Source organism: Gasterosteus aculeatus, chromosome 3 (assembly GCF_964276395.1).
Source record: "Gasterosteus aculeatus chromosome 3, fGasAcu3.hap1.1, whole genome shotgun sequence".
Taxonomy (NCBI): Eukaryota; Metazoa; Chordata; class Actinopteri; order Perciformes; family Gasterosteidae; genus Gasterosteus; species Gasterosteus aculeatus.
The window spans coordinates 12,362,562-12,382,585 of NC_135690.1; the positions used below are offsets into that span (position 1 = coordinate 12,362,562).

The 20,024-nt window shown below is 46.5% G+C and overlaps 2 protein-coding genes across 51 annotated transcripts in view; both read right to left on the reverse strand.

Moving 5' to 3' along the window:
• Positions 1-465: 465 nt before the first annotated feature.
• On the reverse strand, positions 466-4,172 carry LOC120816199 (zinc finger and BTB domain-containing protein 14-like). The gene is made up of 2 exons (XM_040171660.2): positions 3,968-4,172; positions 466-3,260 (listed from the first exon to the last, which is right to left on the reverse strand). The coding sequence occupies exon 2, from the start codon at positions 3,235-3,237 to the stop codon at positions 2,065-2,067; it is 1,173 nt and encodes a 390-aa protein (XP_040027594.2). The 5' UTR covers positions 3,238-3,260; positions 3,968-4,172; the 3' UTR covers positions 466-2,064.
• A 1,677-nt stretch (positions 4,173-5,849) lies between these two features.
• Positions 5,850-20,024, reverse strand: part of epb41l3b (erythrocyte membrane protein band 4.1-like 3b) — a 37,098-nt gene continuing 22,923 nt past the window's right edge. For 6 of the 50 annotated variants that reach the window (XM_078099338.1, XM_078099337.1, XM_078099335.1 and 3 more), the window contains 16 exons: positions 19,685-19,860; positions 19,259-19,458; positions 18,183-18,767; positions 16,744-16,797; positions 15,894-15,929; positions 15,388-15,453; positions 14,568-14,753; positions 14,000-14,062; positions 12,957-13,556; positions 12,126-12,158; positions 11,858-11,935; positions 10,297-10,380; positions 9,687-9,785; positions 9,309-9,389; positions 8,824-8,939; positions 5,850-6,787 (listed from right to left, as the gene is read on the reverse strand). In XM_078099338.1, the coding sequence (XP_077955464.1) occupies positions 8,829-8,939; positions 9,309-9,389; positions 9,687-9,785; positions 10,297-10,380; positions 11,858-11,935; positions 12,126-12,158; positions 12,957-13,556; positions 14,000-14,062; positions 14,568-14,753; positions 15,388-15,453; positions 15,894-15,929; positions 16,744-16,797; positions 18,183-18,767; positions 19,259-19,458; positions 19,685-19,860 (2,452 nt within the window). In that variant the 3' untranslated portion in view covers positions 5,850-6,787; positions 8,824-8,828. The remainder of the gene's footprint in view (positions 6,788-8,823; positions 8,940-9,308; positions 9,390-9,686; positions 9,786-10,296; positions 10,381-11,857; positions 11,936-12,125; positions 12,159-12,956; positions 13,557-13,999; positions 14,063-14,567; positions 14,754-15,387; positions 15,454-15,893; positions 15,930-16,743; positions 16,798-18,182; positions 18,768-19,258; positions 19,459-19,684; positions 19,861-20,024) is intronic. The other 44 variants (XM_078099347.1, XM_078099345.1, XM_078099342.1 and 41 more) reach the window with 25 other exon arrangements.

Here is a 20,024-nt window from a genome sequence, read left to right on the forward strand (position 1 = left end):
GTGCACACTGAGCAGAGACTGTGACCCCCCCCCTGATGGTGCACCAGATGGAAATATATGGAAAACACCGAGGTGTGAGAGAGCATACATTTCACAAAGCAGCAGATGTTTCTGCAGCGGCTTCCTATGATGAACTCGCCCCCCCACAAACTCTTCTGTCCTATGGTTTGTTTGGGAGGGGGGGGGGGGGTGGCGGTCAGCACGAGCAGGTCAGATTGGGCAGGGACGGGTCAATCTCTATGAACAGGGCACCATCTAGTGTCGCAGGCAGAGTATGAGAGAGATGGTTTCTTTTTTGCTGACGCATTTGGACTTGTTTTGTGGTGTGCTGAGTGCTTTCACCGCCCCCCCCCCCCAAAAAAACAACACTGGTCACTGGGAGGTTAGTTTTTTTTTTGTCAGAGGCAAACAGGGTAAAAAGATCTCCAGTGTACTTTCACGTGACTAAAAGAAAAGAAACACGTGGTCAGTTAAAAGATTTAATAGCAACCGCTTTAATAGTCGTACAAGAGCGTTTGAGGCGAACAAATTGTGTCGGTTTCTCTGCTGCTCGTCCGTCACATCACTGTAACCGAAATATATTATTTACAGAAGGTCGGACGCAACCAAACCTTTGAAGATCTCACCGTAGGATCTGATGAACCCAGGTGGACATTTTATGGACCAAAACGATTAATCGAGGACGCGATCGGCAGGAGAATCAATAAGGAAAATAATCAAAAACAGCAGCAGTGGCCATTAAAAGCTACATGTTTGCTGTTATCTAAGCAAACGACACGTCTTCCCATTTCATTTTTCGAAGGGCTCTGCTGCACTCCTGGTTTGTAAAAAAGAAAACCCCAGAAAAGTTGGAACTTTTAGTTTCGCTTTTACCCGCTCGCCACAGATAGACGTCCTCAAAGGGAACACGGGGTCCACAAAGCTTTCCGCTACAACCACAACAAACCCACCAATTTCACCAATGTGGCAACTGCAGAGGAGCGATATCTCTGACCTGTGACCCCCCCACAAGACACAGACTGCACCGTCAGCGGACTTTGACCGCTGCGACGTGACAGAATAATCTTTCACATGACCCAGTCTTCAGGTGTTTGAGTGGTTTTGGGTGTGGCACATAAACCCCCCCCCCCCCCGTCAAAACAAGAGCCTAAATAATCTCATCAACAAAAACCAAATTTTTGCAAAGACAATAAAACACAGCAAATGGTGTTTATTGTCAAAGTGTAGGAGTAGGACAATGTTATATGTGCATATTTCATTACTGTGTACTCTAATTGTGCAACGAACTACGCTACAGTATATACAGACATCTATCATTAACTGTTGATAGCTGGATGACAGTTATACTGTATAACAGTAAATCTAGTTAGCCGGTTGCTTGGGCGGGAGAGTCCGCGAAGACAATCCGTCAAATGCCCAAGACTTTGGTATCATCTGCATCAAATGCAAAATGGTGACTTACTCTTACAGTGTAATATCAATCAATACAACTAAACACGTCCATTAAAAACATCCACATGAATATACTCAATGCAACAAATGTTATGCAGAAAGATCCCCCCCCCCCCCCTTCTCCCTCCCTCCCCCCCTCCCTACGACCGTTCGGTTTCTCTCTTTTAGCTCCATAAAAATCCAGTAAAGGTTAAACAAACATTTAAATGTTACATATCCCATAAAAAGTAAAAGAATTAATGTTATGAGAACCCCCCAGTCTACACGGCAACGACGCTTTGTGAAAAATATACGTAGAGTGGACTAAACATTTACATGATTTTACAGGTGGAAAGAAAAACGCGGCTTTTGACATAACTCTTCTGAATAATAATAACAATAATAATAATAATACAGCCCCACAGTCTCATGAACATGCTAAGGTCTCTCGTTACTCACTCCGATCATCGTCCGTGTGACGTCGGGCCGGCGGCCCGTCACAGGCTCGTGGTTGTGTCAGTATGTGTGCGGATACTTTTTTAAACATTTTTTAAATTGTGTTTTGTTTTAAATGAATGCTGTGGATGTATGCGGACCACCAGCGCGCCCGAGACCCGGCGCGTCCGCCGGCGCTCAGCAGTCCCCCGAGTTATGCGAATGTGGCCCGGTCTCCAATTTCCAGTCTCTCTGGTCGGCGGCCTCCGCCTGGCCGTGCTGGGAGGCGGCGGGGGACAGGGACATCTGTCTGCGGGGGTTGCCGCTGTGCATGGTGTTCCAGTGGCGCTTCAGGTCCGACGCCTTGATGAAGGCCTTTTCGCAGGAGCCGCAGTTGAACGGCCGCTCGCCCCGGTGCTGCCGCTCGTGGTCCTTCAGGTGGGACTTGTGCTTGAAGGCCTTTTCGCATATCTGGCACCCGAATGGCCGCTCGTTGCTGTGGACCCGCTCGTGCCGCTTCAGGTCGGGCCCCCGGATGAAGGCCTTGCCGCACACCACGCAGCGGTGGGGCTTGAAGCCGGAGTGGATCTTTAGGTGCTCCTTGAGGTGGGCGGCGGTGGTGAAGGCTTTGGGGCAGTGCTCGCAGGCGTAGGGCCGGTTGGCGGTGAGCAGGCGCTCCTTTTTGGCGTTGTGATCCAGGGTTTTGGCGCCGGCGCCCTGGCAGGAGCCGTGGTCGCGGTGGCCGTACAGCAGGTACTCCAGCTTCATGTCGCTAGTGGACGAGGAGCCCCAGCCGTGGCTGTGGGGGTCCTTGCCCATGTTGGTGTTGTAGTTGTGCGGCTGAGACACGTGAGAACCGCCGGGCCCCATCCCCTCCATCCCCTGGTCGTAGAAGCTGTTCTTCCGCACCTCCTCCATGGCCAGCTCCTTCAGGATGGCGTCCTGAGCTCGCAGCCCGTGGTCACCCGGAGCCTGGTTCTCCCGCGTCTTCATGTTGGTCAGCTCCCGTTTCTGGGTGCACAGGTTATCCAAGAAGTTGATGCCCAGGATCTGGCCGGACGACATCATCATGTTGATGTCCTTCTTCCTCACGGCGAGCCTGGCTGTGTACATGTAGTTGAGCACCTCCTCGAAGATGTCCGAGCGGATGAAGTCCAGCTCCACGATGGAGTTGTCCTCTTCGCTCTGTTTCTTAAAGAGCTTTTTGAAGTAGTTGCTGCAGGCCGCCAAGACGCAGCGGTGAGCCCTGAACTCGATGTTCTCCACCACCACCACCACGTCACAGTGCTCGCCTTCCATCCTCTGCTGGTTGAGCATCTTCAGAAAGGTGGCTTTGTGATCATAGTCAATATATCTCAGTAAGTCAGACATGCTGCAGGTGAAATCGGAGCTACCTGCAGGGGAAATAAACACAAATATTTTAGCTTTGCACGAGAAGTAGGGCACGCACGTAACCTGCACGAGCTGAGGGGGTCTGCACTTGCATGCTTCTTGCGAGAATACAAAAAGGGTGCATTCAGGAGCAAAACATTCACACGGGATTATCGCAGTAACTTGCAAACTAACGTTTGCATCGCTTCTGTTGACGGACGACCGATAGAATTGCAGAGATTAAACAGAAGTAGGTGAATCGATCATGCAGAAATGCTTGTTTAAAAAAAAAAAAAAGGAAAAAAAAAAAAAAAGAAAAGCCCCACACACGAAGGCCTGGCAGCAGTAAACGCCGCAGCAGCGCCTGTAAAATGACCTAAACGCAAACAGAAACAAACAGACGGACTCCGCTTAACTTAAGCCACTCGTTTCGGCCGTAGAGTTCGCGTGACAGTCGCGCGGGGCGTGCAGGAAAAGGATAACCTCAGCAGGAATATTTCACATTTCACTGCGCCCAGCCATCTTGGTCCGCGAGCCTCCATTGGCATGTTCCTGGTGCCTTTAAAAAAAAAAAAAAAAAAAAAAAAAGAGAGAGAAAAAAAAAAAAAGCAGTTCACGAGCCGGCAGGAAAACACGCGGCTACGCGCGCGAGCCAACTAACGGCTGAGTCCAAAAACACGACGCGTGCTTTCCCGCTACGCTTCGCTCGGGGAGTACGAAATGTTAATACCTGAAAGCCCGGAACGCGATCCTTGTGTTGTCACGCAAGGCAGTCGACGACGGTCCGGAGCTGTCGTTTTTTCCTCTTCCTCCTCTTGTTGTGACTATCGGTCTTCACAGGAAGCGACGCGCTGCTCTGCCGCCCCCTACGGCACCGGAGAGGGTACTGCAGCGGAGATCGTCTCCGCGGCGAGAGGAGGACTCACGCTTTCTGCGGCGTTGCGCTACATAAAACAAAACATGTTTTTGAATCGAGAAAATTAGAATGTTCACGGCGTGTGTCCAATCTGTACAAAACAAATGCGGTTTATTTAAAAAAAGAAGATCCCATGGTAGATCAAGCAAGACAAAGTGCTCTTTGGGGTGCCATTCCAAAAGGGAAAACATGATAAAGTGCCCTCTATAGTGGAGAATACAAGACGTGTCCTAATGGCAGTCATTTAAGGGGAAGGAAATTTATTATCTCTGGAGGCTACTATTCCAAGGCTCTTAGTTTTAATGTTTGTTGTTGTGCGCCAAAGTAACATCACAATATTAACTTTCACCTGGAAATACACCTGGTTCTGCTATTTGATAATGTGCTAAAGTGGTACTTAATGTGCAATACAATGGACATAATAATTTGGAGTGAACGGTATACACTTACATATAATAAGGTTTGCTATTATAAATACAGAACTATTTGCCATTTCCCATATATGACCCTTTGACCAGTTTATTTTTTGGGGCATTGTGTGCATTTGGTTTGCACATTATTGATATTTTTATATTGCTTTGTTTTACTTCTTTTGTTATACTACTACTACAACAATTTCCTTTACATTATGTATTTTTGCTCTTTACAGAAACCATTTGAATTATATACAGACATTGTGTGCTTTTCCTTTTTAAATATATCTATTTAGACATATATTTTCCAGCTACACTAGTTATATATGTGTTTACCTTTATTATACAGCTTTGCCATTTGTATTAGCCATTCTATTGTTTTGGGGTATTTATTTTTTGTACACATACTTGGGAAATAAAAATAATAAATAAAAATAAAAAGAACGAACAAGACATTTATTGCACAAATAAAAAAAGTCATTGAACCTGTAGCCTTTGATTAACATGTATTAACAGTTTAGGGACCTCTCCATTATCTAATACCTAGATATTACAGTTGCAGTACATCTTATTCATTGCCATTAGTTAAATATTGTTCAGTCAATAAAACAGATTATTCGTGGAAAAAACATTTGACAAATTGATCAACTTGTCCTCTCAATTCGCAGCAGAGTCAGAGTGAGAGCTCCCTTCTTTTGTTTCTCTTTGGCTCACACGCACGTTCACAGCGGGCGGAGCTTTAAACGCTTGCGTGCGTTCAGCATAATTACACTTGGCTCTAAAAATCCTGTCTTAATTACCACGCGGGCGCTTCTTTAAGTGTTTCAAACATTTAGTTTGATTAATAATAAATCGACTATAATTTACAGATCCAACCACCTTCCATCTGTGTATTCGTTTGTAATTCTGGTTTAAGCTTGAAGATTTGAATAACAACACGTTGTCCATCAGGATTTTTTAGTGCCCAGGGATATGAAATCTGCAATGGCTCCTTTAACTAGGCCTGTTCCTGAGCCCATATATTCTAGTTTATGTTTTAATTTGGCAAATAAAATTAAAAAAATCCAAAATTAGAAATTAATATTTAAGGGTCAAACCATTTCTGGGGTATTGTGATACCCATCAAATAACCAGTGCCTTATTTAAAAGGAAACTAACTTTGAAAAGCAAGTATTTAACACTGATCTAATATCAGTGCTAAAAGACATTGACGCTCAATAAATGGTGAGTTTCAGTCCTGTGGTCAACATATTTGAGGGGGAAAAAAGGAAGATTGAAACAAATGCATTTGCCACTTTTATTTCACCTTTTTTGAGGAAAACATGGCTGGTACACGAACAATACTCGGTTATTCTGTTGAACAGATGATGGAGGCATATAGTTGACATGTTCAGGGTGGAGGGGTACGGGGAGTGTGGGGGGTTTTACAGATCTCTCTTGGCTTCGCATCTCATCTGAGCAGAGCTCGGCGTCCCGAGCCCTGGATGGAACTCGGGACTCGACCGTCCATTGGGGAGAGAACATTCAGAGCCCCCGGAGGGACATTCAAACCGAAAAACACAAAACTAAAAACCGCCATTCCTTAAAAACACACCGTGGTGGAATCAAATCGCCGACCGAAGAAACACACGATAAAAACCCGCTAAAAATAGTCTTTAAAAAAAAAAAAAAAAAAGAGGAGAAATGCAATTCAAGTAGACGTGACTAAAAACATCAGGTGTGAGAGACGATTAGCGCCGATGTGCGCAGAGCGGGGTGACAGGTTAAACCAGCGGATGCTGTGGACACGTGTTCTGGAGTGATGGCTTCAATTCATAAATAAAAACGTTGCCATGTGTTCTCGGCAATCATAGAAATGCATTAAGAGTCGTAAGGCAGTGTGTCAGCAAACGGGGGGAGCGGGGGGGACGGGGGGGGGTTTGCTTGCTGCGCACGCAGAGATTCGGCGTGCGGGTCGATAACCACTTTAAAAACTAAATTAAAAAAACAAAAAAAACATAACTTTTTTTCAGTATAATCTTTCAATTTGTATTATAATGCAACATTGCGTCCTTCCCATGCAAGGTGCTTTTATTTAATTTGCAGGTGAGAGTTGACTGGCGGCAGCATTAGGAGAGCGGGAGCCGTTCCAGTCGTCTGGGAGTCCCGGGGTAAAATGTGGAGTTCTGGATGTTGGATTGTGGGCGGTTGATGAGAAAAGCGCCCTCAAGGTTTTTCAATCCTGAAAGAACAGGGGAGGGAAGAAGAAAAAAAGAAAAGAAAAAGGGCAGCAGTTAGTACATAAATGACCACATGGGGCTTATTCAATCACATGTGACCCTTCAGCACCACAGAGAACCCCGAGAGACACTGGATATGAGCCCACTCAAAGGATTGATGTAGTTTTAACACCATAAATAGATTCACTGGGGTCCTACAGTTACACAGAAAAGCACACCACCACATAGATACACACAGGCTCCTTGGCTACATTCTGGCTTGTAGCTAATGTGTTAAATTCAAAAGCACACAGACATTAAGATTAATTCATTAAATATGAGTCATTAAAAGGGGTTAGAATCTACAGGACAACATTTGTGGCCTAATATTGAAAAACATTGAACATTATCTAATGAGCTGAATCTAACGTGAGCCTGATCCCGGCAGCGTGGGTGGACGTGTGGTGGATAAAGCGAGGTGTGCGGGACATTGCCCTGCGTGCGTTTGTTGGACTCCAACTGTTTTTGACACACGACTTCTACACATTTTCCTGTTTGGCCAAAACGCGCTGTGTGTATTTACAGTGGAAAGAAACACCAGAAGAAACCTTTAGTATCCAGTTAATTTTGCTATTCAGAATACTCTTGTGTGTTAATATCGGTGTGTTAGAACCACACACACACACACACACGCAGACACAAAAGGACTGGGGGCAAGTTCCGTAGACACAAAGCCAAGCATTCTCATCTGGTGAGTCACGCATGCTCACACACGCACGCTCCTCGTCCCAAACCTGTGCGCCTTGGGATCAGTTCAGCCAAGAGCTTGTGAATAAAACCGGACCGCTTCAGGTTCTCCAGATTAAGAACCGTGGAGAGAAAGCAGGCGGCGAGGTTGCGACGTGCTCCGGCCGTGCGGTGCAAAGCGAGGTTCCCCTACACAACCGCCCCCCTCCCCCCACACGCTGCCAGCAACACAAATGGCTGCATATGTGAAGGTTGCAATCACACCACCAAAAGGACTGTTGAAACTATTTCCCCCCCCCACCGTCCACACACACACACACACACACACACACACACACACACACACACACACACACACACACACACACACACACACACACACACACACACACACACACACACACACACACACACACACACACACACACACACACGGTAAGAGTGCAACTGAAGAAGCCGCATGTCACACATTGTTTTAGAAGAACGCGTTTCCGAGACACGTCTTGAAAAGGTCAGGATTCCCCCGATGACTCAACATCGCTCCGTGAAACGACTCCACGTAGGCGGCGGTGAGGTGCAACTATTCGTTGATGTTTTATTGAATCAATTATGCTGATCATTTAATTGCAGAGTAAAAAGTACATTTAAAACCGCTATGGTTAACAGTAAATGCTTTGTCTGGTAAAGGCCGAGTAGAAAACTAAAGTAGATCTGTTGACTCAGGATCGGATTCCAAGCACAAGCCGGTTTGGCCGGTATTTAATCGCTCGTCGCTGCCGCTGCGCTTTGTCAACATAACGATGTATACGTGTTTGTACAGCACAATGCACGCCGCGGGGGGGGGGGGGGGGGGTCACTAGAACCGTCTCAGATTTAACGTTTTCCCTCAGCTGCAACAACCAATTTTCTTTACAAAGAGGAAGGGAGACCGACACAGAGAGAGACACTGCGTCACATGTTCAGTACACAGTACACTCTCTCATTAACAATAGGACCGTGTTTCTTTCCAGCAGGGGGAGGTGTTGCATTCACATTATTACAAGAGCTTGCATGAGAGCATCGGGAGCATCGCTTTAAAGCGCTTTGTGTGTGCGCGTGCGTACAAACACAACAGCATGATGCATTAGCTGTAAGTGCTACAGAAGCAGGGCTGTCCGTGCACGTGAGAAGAATTGCCGACGGGAAAAGCTGCGTGCGACAATGGAGACCAGCTTAAAAAAAACAAACACAACAACCAGTCCGACCACATCAAAACCAGACTGACTGAAACGGGACAGGGACGGGACCAGGACTGGGACCTTTGTTGTCTTACCTGCGTCAGTCCTCCCCCTCCTCTGGCGTGATCTCTGTCTCTTTATGTACCACTACTTTGGTCACTGACATGTCAGGATGCTGTTCTTTAGCCTCCTTTATGGCCTGAGCCAGAGCCTACATACAGGAGTGCAGTGCCAGAAGGGGTCACCAGGGGGGGGAGACAGAAAACGGGGAAGGCAGAGAGGAAGGGAGGGAGCAGGGATGTTTCATTGTGAGTCAAGATGAGCCAACAGGGAAGCCACTTTTAGTTACATGTGTCACACTTTCAGTAATTGTTAAAAGTCATGAGTTAATGTTTTGTGCAAAATATCACATGCTTATCCCGTCTACGTCACATGCTCGAAAAGTACAAGACGAGGTCCTGAGGACACCAGCACTTGTTCATGGTCAATGCTCAAATCCATTTATTGACTTAACAAGCAAAGTAAAATAACGAGGTAAGAGGAGAATGAATTAGAATCAGTGTGAAAACTCGAGAGAGACCTGATCGTGGTCGATGTCTGTGTCCCCTGTAATGACAATCCTTTTCTCAATTCTTGTCTCTGATATTCCTCCTTTCACCGTCTGACCAACAGAGAGCAGAAAGACCACTTAAACTTCAAGGCACAAATAACAACACACGGCATATACATTCACATGCTATCTACTCAGTTCCTCGAATGGAATTGTAAAAATAAAATTCAGTGGGACTTGAACATTTTATTATGATTTGGATTTTTGGGACAAAACAGCTGTTCATGAACTTGCAGACCCCACATTACGCGCGTTTCGGTTCGGCAGCAGAGAGCGGCTGGCGCAGACGTGCATCGGCCCGCGTAGAGAAGTGTCATGAACCCAAAAGGACCATAGATGAACCCTGACCTTTGTGATGTGTGTGGTTGTCGTGGTGCTGGTGGTTTCCGAGGTGATTGTCTGAGCACTCAGCAACACCCCAGGGTCCACGTCGCCATTAGTCTCCACCTGTGACGAGCAAAACACTACATTTCACATTCCTACTCTGGATAAAGCAAAAGCTTTAATGGTTCCTATTAAATATGAATGCAACAGAAATTTGTGTTGAAGCTGCATTAAGTGATTTTTTGTCCCAAGCCAACACAGTCGAATAGCCTTCTATGGGACTGTTAAAAGCTGCATTGTCTTCACCAGCTAATCGCTACCACTGCTCTTACTACAGTGCTTTACGGCTGCAGCAGTTTTCACCAGAAAGATCTAAAATCCCACTCTGCATACGAAGACAGTGGGGCATTTAGCCTGAGGGAGTTAGCACAGAGCCAAACAGAGCGTTAATATTTCATTCCACTCATTAGGCGGACACAGACACGCAACTCTGAGCAAATGCTAATAAACTCTGAATGTGAGGTGTGTACATAACAGAAATTACAGCTTTGTTTTTTATGGCGGAGTTCTTTCTTCCGTCATGTTTTTCAAAATGGTGCAGGAGGTAAAATGGAGGTATTGTGCTCTTCTCTACCTCTGCAGACTCGTAGGTGATCGTTTTTGTCTCCGTGTGGACTACGGGCACCTCTTTGGTTCCCACCTCGACGACGTCGCAACCCTGATGGACAAAAAGGAAAACCACACAAGTAAATGCATGCAGGGGGAGCAGAGCAGGACCATCCGTGGTCCAATTCAATTAACTGGGATTTCTGAAAAGGCTCCGCTGTGAACTGCTTTTAGAAACGTTCCACTCGGTCGTACACAAAATCAAATTAACACAAATAAATGCCGCATGCTAATAAACTAAGCCAAAAGAGCATGCAGTCATGCATTAAGAGTCCCTGTTCCGGTGAAGAGGTGAATGCTGGGTAATGCAAATCCCAAGGTTTCAATCAGGTGTGTGCGCCACATTGTATTAAGAGGTCCCCCAATCTGCTCCGCAACACACTGTGAAATTAGACGCATGTCCATGCTATCGGCCGAGTTTTGCCCTGATTATTAGTGGCAGATTGTGTTGGCAGGAGGGAGGGGGGGGCGGTGAGGTTGCAGGGCCGAGGTTGGGGGGCCCCCACCCCTTCGAGCTGATGCCGGGTTACCTCCGACCGAGTCACTGCTGGAGGTGGAGGGCTGAGCCGGCCCTCGGAGGCAAAGGGTTCAGTCAGAGTCACTTTGTGAGAGATGGCCTTCGGTTCCTCATCCTCTTTTTCTCCCTTTTCTTCAGCGTGCACTATTTCTTCCTCTGACACCAGATCTTCCGGAACCTTTTCGGCGAGACAGTATTGGGCAAGTTTCAAATTCAGCTCTTGCTCACCATGCTCCTCCTCCGGTGCTTCCTCTTCTCCATCTGTTGTCTCCACTCCATCTTCTGACCTGTCCATCTGTGCACGGTAGTATTTCTCTTTTTCAAAGGGCAAACGTTTCAAGTTGTCCGGAGAGCTTTTTTGGCTCTCATCCTCGGCTCGTGAGCATTTGTCCCTCTCTTTGTTCGCCTCCTCAAAACCATTTTCCATCCCGGGGGGGAACACGTGTTCCTCGAAATACTGCACCTGATTGGAGAACTGGACTCTCCTCCCATCTACTTCTGTGTGCTTTCTCTCCCCGGTGTCATTTAAACCCAATAATTCCTCCTCCAAGGCCTCCAAACAACTCTCGGCTGCCTCTTCCTCTTCATTGTGTTCGCCGTTTGTCAAAAGCAGCTTCTCCTCATTTTCACCACATCCGACGGGTGCAGCAGCAACAGTGAATCCGCAACTATAATTTCCATGTTTTTCCATAAACGCCTCTCCCTCCTCATCTATTTTATCTTCTGCTGAGGTCAGCACTGCAGACAAGCTCTCATCTAACTCTAAATGAGTCGCCGGCGGCTGTATTTCCGCTGCGAGCTCCACAGATGCGCACTGTCGAAGCGGCTCTGAAAGCGGTGCAGCGCCTGCAAGACCAGGTCTAGCTGGTGCATCTCCTGAACTGATGCCAGGAATATCTTCTCGTGACACATGTACGTCATCTGGCTCTCCCTCTGCAGGCTCTGCTGACATAAATGTGACTGTAGGGTGCGGCGGCTCGGCCTTTACAGCCTCTGTGGACGGGATATTCACCGTTGGGCCTGTCGACTCTGCCGGTGCTGCCTCCGTCTCCGTGGCAACCACCACCTTCTCCTCTGGTTCAGGGGGTCCCTGTGAAGGACAACGATCGCATTAGAGGATGTTTCTGCTTCTCAATTACTAAGATCCACTCAGCCCAGGGCTGTCTCACACCACACCTGATAGAGGAGAACTGTTGTGTCGGTTATACATTCATTATAGAATTAAGACAGGCACGGATATCCAAAGACATTTTAAGTTTATTGTGAATATGAGTGGTCACCTTTTCGGAGGAGGGAACCCATCCCAGCGTAGACTGAGATGTGGACAGGATGGACAAACACAAGAAAGGAAAAGAGAGGAAAGTCAAAAGTCACAGTGAACACCAGACAAAGAGTGAAGGCAGAGTGAGGGAGGGGGCGAGGGGAAAATGAAAGGACTGAAAAAGGAAACATTGTATGGAATACCATCGCGCAGTAAATCCTTAAACCTTTAAATGAGCGTCAGAACGCTGGATCCACCAGCAGCAAACATCCGCTAATCTGCTTTTGCAAAATGGTTACTTAAGAAAAGTGTAATCTCTTTTCAGGTAGGCCCATACAATTCTTTTTTCCCCTGACTAGTTCCGGAGGCAGAAGGGGATTTTTTTGGTGGAGGATGAAGTGGGGAAAGCTGCAGCTGTGGCACTAAGCCGGGGTTAAGTCACTGCTTTAAGGGAACTGATAACAGACCTGAAAGAAAGGAATGGAGCAGCGGAGCAAAAGGGCAGAAAACAAACAGGAGGCAGACATTTCTTTCCTTATCAGCCGTGGGAGCCAGCTGCTAAGGCTAGTCGAGCGGGTTTTAGTGTCAACCAACTGAAAAAAATAAAATAAAAACGTTTGTATTGGGAGAGAAGCAGTGGGCTTGATTGCAACACAAACCGGCAGTTAGGAGAGCTGTGAGCTTTGAGCGTTGAGGGACCGTTAGCCATGCAGAGCGCTCGGTTACACTGCTGTTAGACTGGTTTGGCTGCTGCTGAAGGCAATGGGGCAGGCGGAGGGCGGTGGTGGTGGTGGAGATGTGGAGGGAGGCAGCCAAAACAGAGCGGCTCATTTTAGGATTCATACAGTACCACTGCTAAGGATGTAGTCGAGGATTCGGGAGGTGTAATCTGAGAGGGGCCGGACTTTGACTGCTCTGTTTGGACCTCTTCACCCGGCTGCGGGGCGTCGGAGGCTTTCGTCGACGCACCGACGACCTCGGTGGCCTCGGTCTTCACCACCTCGGATATCCAGGACGCCATGGCCTTTTTAGGCGAGTCAGTACCTTTAATCTGAGTCACGCCATTAGCTTCCATCTTAGGACTCCATATCTCAACTCCCATAACTGCTTCGTTTTCCCCGCCTTCAGCCTCTCCGCGGAGAGCCGGCTCTTCTTCTTCACCCGCGGCGCCCGTCTCTTTGCCCTCGGCGTCTACTTTATCGTCGGCCTCCTTCAAGATTATGAGCGTCCCTTTCTTGTCACTGATGGCCTGGTACACTTCCTGCCTGACAGCTCCCGGGCTGACTTTAATCTCTTCCCTCTCGGCCACCTCGTCCACCTCCCTGAGGGTCCCGTCCATGAAGACGTCGTCGTCCATAGTGGTTGACGGACTAATCCCGTGTAGCCCAGAGGAGGAGGCCAAATCTGTTGCGACGCTATCCCCCACATACTTCACCAGATATTCTGCCGCCTGGAGGAGACACTTGGCTTATTGAAAACGGATCGTTCAGGTTAAAGAGACAAAGGGCATCACAAAAGCCAAGACGACGACAATGAGCTGAAGAGACTATTCATAAGAAGAAGACCGAAGACTGAGCTCCATACGAACTTGGACAAAGATGCACTGTCGGGATCTATTTTGTAACCTAGTTTCTCTGCACACAAATGGTACGATCAGCACCATTCAGCAACATTTCCTATATTTTTAATAATAAACTTAAATGTGTTTTTTCTGGTTAGTTCTTTTCAAGCTTTACTTATGTGATAAGTGTGAATAGAAACACGGCAGGTAAGGGAAATAAAACGGAGAAACTGTGCAAGTGTCCCGATTCGTCTGGAGCTCCATAGATGGAAAAGGGCCAAACACGACACCACACTCACAAAATCCAGGTGAAAAGAAAGAAGGCAGTTTACCTTGGTGGTTTTAGGTTCTACCTCCTCCTTTGTTTCTTCGCTTGCAGGCGGTTCGTCTTTCGTCTAAAGAAGGAAATGAATAAAAAAAGGTCACCGAATGAGACAGACAAGATAGAACATGCTCAAACAGGCACGATCCAGATCCCAGAGCTGTCCCAGTGAATCTGCTTCTCCTCATTTCCGTCGGCCACTGATGTCAGTGGTCAGTCCTCAAATTATGTAACACAGCAAAAGAAAAAAAAGGATAAAACCGCTCCCAACTCCAGCAAGTAATGTCACAGAGCACAACCATCATATCACAGATAAATTACAAATTCCTGTTCCTTATCAGCTGCTGGTGAGATCTATTGGAGACACGAAGGGATAACGGCAAAGAATACAATAAAAAGAATATGCACCAGGGATCATTTTCTGTATAAAATGCACTGCAGACTTTTTGGCGATTACCGAATTTACCGCACTATGACTCATTACGCAAACTTCAGATGGATCTTTGCTTCTGCAAAAATCTCTTAACACACACACACACACACGCCGTCACTCAGCCGGCCCGAGGACCGCGGCTTACATCCTGCAGCTCCAGAGGCTCTATCATCGGCGCTTCGTCCCCTCTGGGCGAGTGCGCGGGGGACGAGGACAGCCTCTTCTCCCACTCCGTCAGGCCCGGCGAGCTCTCGCCCGTCTCCAAGAAGGAGCGCTTCAGTTCGCTGATGTTGGTCTGGTGTTTGAGCATCTCCTCCGGAGGCGAGGTGTCCTACGGGAGCCGTTCAACCACGACACAGGTGAGGTGAGGCCCGGGAGCGGCGCAGAGGGAACGACGGCCATGCTTTATGTAGGCAATGGTAGCTTGCATATCCAACCAATTGCCACCACACACACCCACACACAAAAAAAAGAAGCTTTGGGAAACCTCAAATGCAGTTCTGAAAAGGTCTACGATCAACCAGTGCAGACCTAAAATCTCCTCTGCATTGAACGCTTGATTGTTTGTTGATCGCTACCTGAGCTACAGCGCACACAAAACAGCAACACAATGGAAACACATCCACTCGCAAGGAAGCCGCCACTGAGAAGCAGCTTGTTCTTAAATGCCTTTAAGGAGCATTTAGGATATTTAGGTTATGATATTCATGCAGATTCACAGATTGAGTTGTAAAAGGTTTTTAGTTCAGCACAAAAACTCCCAAATGTCATTTTAAGTTAACACCTCCACAAAAACTGACTTGATTCAGTTTCATACTTTATCTCTCACACGAGTGTATTTGGATGCCCACAGCAAATCCTTTAGATTAAAATCTAATAGTTTTAATTCACACGGAGAATTACTGGTTCGTTAAGATGTATTGTCATCAAACAAAAAGCACTCGCATGCAGGTTTTCTTACCAACCTCTAGCATCAGATTACTATGCCTGATAAAAACGTTTTCCCCAGTTACTCGTCTTATGAAACTATACTGTAAAGACAAAAGAGAGGACATGAAATGTAGTTAAAGGTGCTATGGTCAATTTAAACTCCTGAGACACTGGGAGCTTTGTCTTCAACTCTATAGATGTGAATGCCCTGACGGCATAAAGCGATAACAAAACAACAACTTCAAAACTGTGAAATCGGACTTATAAAATAATAAACACGACTGCACCATCTACAACACTTGGAAATGAGCTGGATGGACGAGTTTAGCAGCAGCAGCAGCAGCAGCAGTCGGTGAGGTGAGTTTAGGCAAGAGGGAATGGTCAGTCTGCTGGGTGGTCTGCTGGTCTGGACATGAACACGGAAGCGGCGGCAGGCAAGCCAAGGTGGAGAGACGGCACACAGTGACAAAGTGGCTCATTGCATCTGCCGGCGGCGGTGGTGCGATGCACTGAGCAGGGACATGTATCGAGCCCAGTGTACCTGAGTCCGCATCTCAGAGTCGTCGTCTGCGTCCGACTGACAGCACGTTAAGAGCGTGTGAGACAAGGAGGAGAAGGGTCGTTAAAACGGGAAGAAAGAAGAGTGAGCAGAAAGCAGCGGCAACATACGGGAGGGTAAAGGTGGTGGTTGAATTAAAAGTTAAAAAAAAACATATTGTGACAGTATTGTGACAGACAGAAGTGTTTTTGCTAAACACGTACACCCAAACTGCATATGCGGATTCATAGCCGTGGCCATCATGACTAGCCGAGCTTCAATTTGCTCTACAGGTTGAATTGGTGTGCGTATAGTTAAAATAAAACCCCAAAAGCTTGAGGAATGGATTAAACAATGTGTTTCTTTGCTGTGACACATTGATATTAGGTAAAGAAATACTTAAGAACATACATAGAAAGTGTATTAACATTAAAGTTCTTTTAATGCTTTGCATTAAGAACATACATAGAAAGTGTATTAACATTAAAGTTCTTTTAATGCTTTGCATTAAGAACATACATAGAAAGTGTATTAACATTAAAGTTCTTTTAATGCTTTGCATTAAGAACATACATAGAAAGTGTATTAACATTAAAGTTCTTTTAATGCTTTGCATTAAGAACATACATAGAAAGTGTATTAACATTAAAGTTCTTTTAATGCTTTGCATTAAGAACATACATAGAAAGTGTATTAACATTAAAGTTCTTTTAATGCTTTGCAAGTGGACGTAACGAGACGAAAAGCATGCGTCGCATGCACAACGTCCTGTAGACAAATTCTATTTAGTGTTTTAATACTTTGTTTCCCGTTGTCATGCCTTTCATATTAAGTCTTTCCACGATGTACAAACCTCCGTGGCAGTCATCTCCCCATCAAAGGCAAAATCAGTTTGTTCACTGTCAGTCTGCATTCGCAAGCAGACCGAAACCGTTCCGAGTGGCAAGCAAGAAAACAACAAGAACCCAACTTGTAAAAGCCGTTAAAAATGCATTTAACATCAGACTCTTCATAACCACAAATGGAAATACACCGGTTGTTTCTGTAAGTCACACGTTATCAAACAACACTGCTGATAAGGTTGGGAAGAGAACAACAAAAATTTAAAAAAAGCAAATGAAAAGTAGGCAAGCAAAACAGACTCAGAGGAAGTTGGAACCTTCTGTCAGTCACTTTGACATTAAAGTGTATTAGTTAATTTAATCTGGATTTTGATACACCTTAATCTTGGTGTGTGTGTGTATATATATATATATATATTATATATATATATATATGTGTGCATGACACATTTGCTGTGTGCTGCATAGTAAGTAAAACAACAAAATGACGAACAGTAACCTGACTTTCAGGCCCTCCTCCCTCCTCTCCATGCATGTTGACAATAGCGGTAATGTGGGTGAATTTAACTGTCACAATCTCTCTGCAACACGCCGTGTCTTACAGTATATCTGTGATTCAAAAAGATGTTACTTAAATCACATAAAAGCATCTTCTCTACAGTCAGCTTATTTTAGCCCTTTTCGGTTAATCAAATTGAAATCATTGATTCTAATTTGTGCTGCTTTGTCTGACTCACTGCAGAGAGACTGGGTGCATGTTTCATGCATCAGTGGATTGATTTTATAGCAACCACTTTCTACACTGTGATACTATGAATCTGGATAACTGAGATGGTTTAAGCACAATACTATGCTTTAAAATAAGATATTTAGCATTTTTACATGCATTCTTTTAGCATTCTTTAAAATATGATATTTAGCATTTTTTTAAATTATAGAGCAACTAGACACTAAACTTTGTTTAATTTGGGACCAAATGAAGACTTTCTTTAAATTATCATTACCTGTAATTACCACTGAGACGAATATTGAAATATTGCCACAATTAACTGTTTTCCACAGTGCACGACTGTTATTGTAAGCTGACTTGTTAGTGATGGCTAACATGTTTTCAATGTCTCAAGAAGACAAATTCCCAGTAAAAAGTCTCTTGTGTCCAACCCGCTTGTCAAGGTAAAATCAAATGCAAGCCAATCAATGAAATGAAAATGGTGGGACTCGAAGGTGCGTCCCCGTGTGATGCGGATGAGGATGTGGTCTACAGGATGAGCGTGTGACCGGGCAGAGATGAGGTTCTGAAAGTAGGACAACTGACAGACACTGGGACAGACGGTCCCCAGGTCGGCTCTACCGGGAAGGATAATAGGGGTTAACCGCGGTAATGATCTGTCAATCGAAGGACAGAGGCGGGTACCGGAACATACAGACGTACGCGCGCGCACACACACACCTCCTCTTCCTCTGAACTGTCATGGTCATGGTAGCCCTGGGCTATGGAAGCGGTCAGGGAGGCTGCCTTGGGCTCCAGGTAGCAGAGGCACAGCGCCAGGGGGAAAGAGAGGGTGAGGGCGTACGGCACCGAGAAGGAGGTGGAGAGCAAGAAGAAGAAGATGAAGAGGAAGCAGGGGATGAGCGACGGGGACTTAATCGCCATGAAGTTCTGCGCGCACATCGGGAGGAAGCGCATCTCCGACAGGTCGGGAAAGGAGATGTAGCCGTCCTCGTCCAGCAAGGAGGACAGGTCGGGCAGGTGCAGGGAGAAGGAGAAGAGCGTGCCGCCGCGGCTCTTGCCCTGCTCCAGCCGCTGCTTGCGGGCCGACAGCAGCAGCACCTGCTCGTCCAGCAGGGCGGCCTTGCGGTCGGCGTGGGCTTGCCGGCGGCGGCACCCGGCGGTGCTCTTGGCCGGACTGACAGACGAGGCCCGTTTACGCGCGTTCTCCCTGCGCCTCCGCCGTACTTTAGGTGATGACACGGGAGATGAGGGGAGTGAGAGCTCTGAGCGGAGGGGGTCGGTTGTGTACACATGGGAGGAGCACTGATGGGAGGGAAATGTCAACGAAGAGAGTGTGTGTAAATGGAGATGTGCGGAGGGGAGGGGGTGGCGAATACGCATGAGCGGAGAGACACACACACACAAGTATAGTGTGGGGTCAAAGGAAGGACAAGAAAAGAAAAGAAAAGCTAATTAGTAAAGCGCACACAGGATGAGAACAAGCACTTAGGCCTTGTCTGCTGCAGTGGGTTAAGCTGAAAGCAACTGGGAAATTATCATCAGCCTTTAAAAAGTCAAATGACAAAGAAACCAAAATCTCAAGAAAGGGACATAAAAAAAAAAAAAAAAAAAATCAAATCAGCTTCTAAGAAACATCTTCTGTTTCTTTGACAACCTGAGGACATATTTGCACACATCCAATCATCATCACACTCTTTGAACCACAAGAAAACACATTTAAAACCTCTATAAAGTCCCAGAGTCCAAATGAGGAGCAGCTCTGACTGAGCAGAACTGGTACCGCAGCAGTTTACCTTTGTGTCGTGTCTCAGCGGCGTTGTCGGTTCCTGCGTCTCTGCGGCATCCGTCGGAGCGTCCTCCTGCTCCGCCTTCTCCTCCTCTGCCTTTTTCTCGGTCGTCACCGTGGTGATAAGGTCTCCCTTAGTAAGGATTTTGGCCGCCCCAGCAGCGGCACTGTCCTTCATCGGAGTCTCATGGTTCTCCGCGATTGGTGCTGAAAGGACAGGAAGACAAAGACATGCACCACATGCATGTTCATATGCAGAAAGCAGCAGCATCTTTAGGGACAAAGGTTATACACACAATCTCAGACAATCTAAATGCACAACTTCAATAGGGAACACCCCAAATTAAAAATGTGTGTAGTTGACACAAAAGCAGTTTAAAGTAAATACCGGGGGCAAAATTAACACATTGGTCACAGACGCACTGCTCCTCACCTCCATCTAAGCTGAGCGACATGTTGTAGCGTTTGCTGGAGGAGCGTTCGACGAGCGGGGCGAGTCTGTTGATCATAGAGCTCGCCCTGCGGCTCTGAGCCTGCGTTCTGCCGCTGTAGCGAAACTTGGAGCCCAGGCTCAGGAACTTCTTCGGTTGAGACTCGGGGGACACGAGCCTGTCACGAGTTACAAACACAAGCATTAATCAAAGCAGAAATAGCATGAATTAAGCTGTCCACTGAAAAACATGAGAACTCCTACTCATTTAAATAGCCTCAAGAGAGGCCGCCGGTCTTGGCTCGTTACTCAAAACAACCCAGAGGGACCAATTTTTTTTTTG

Bases quoted from the DNA above. Each gene is read 5' to 3' on its own strand.
- LOC120816199 (XM_040171660.2), bottom strand. From the start codon at position 3,237: ATGTCTGACTTACTGAGATATATTGACTATGATCACAAAGCCACCTTT.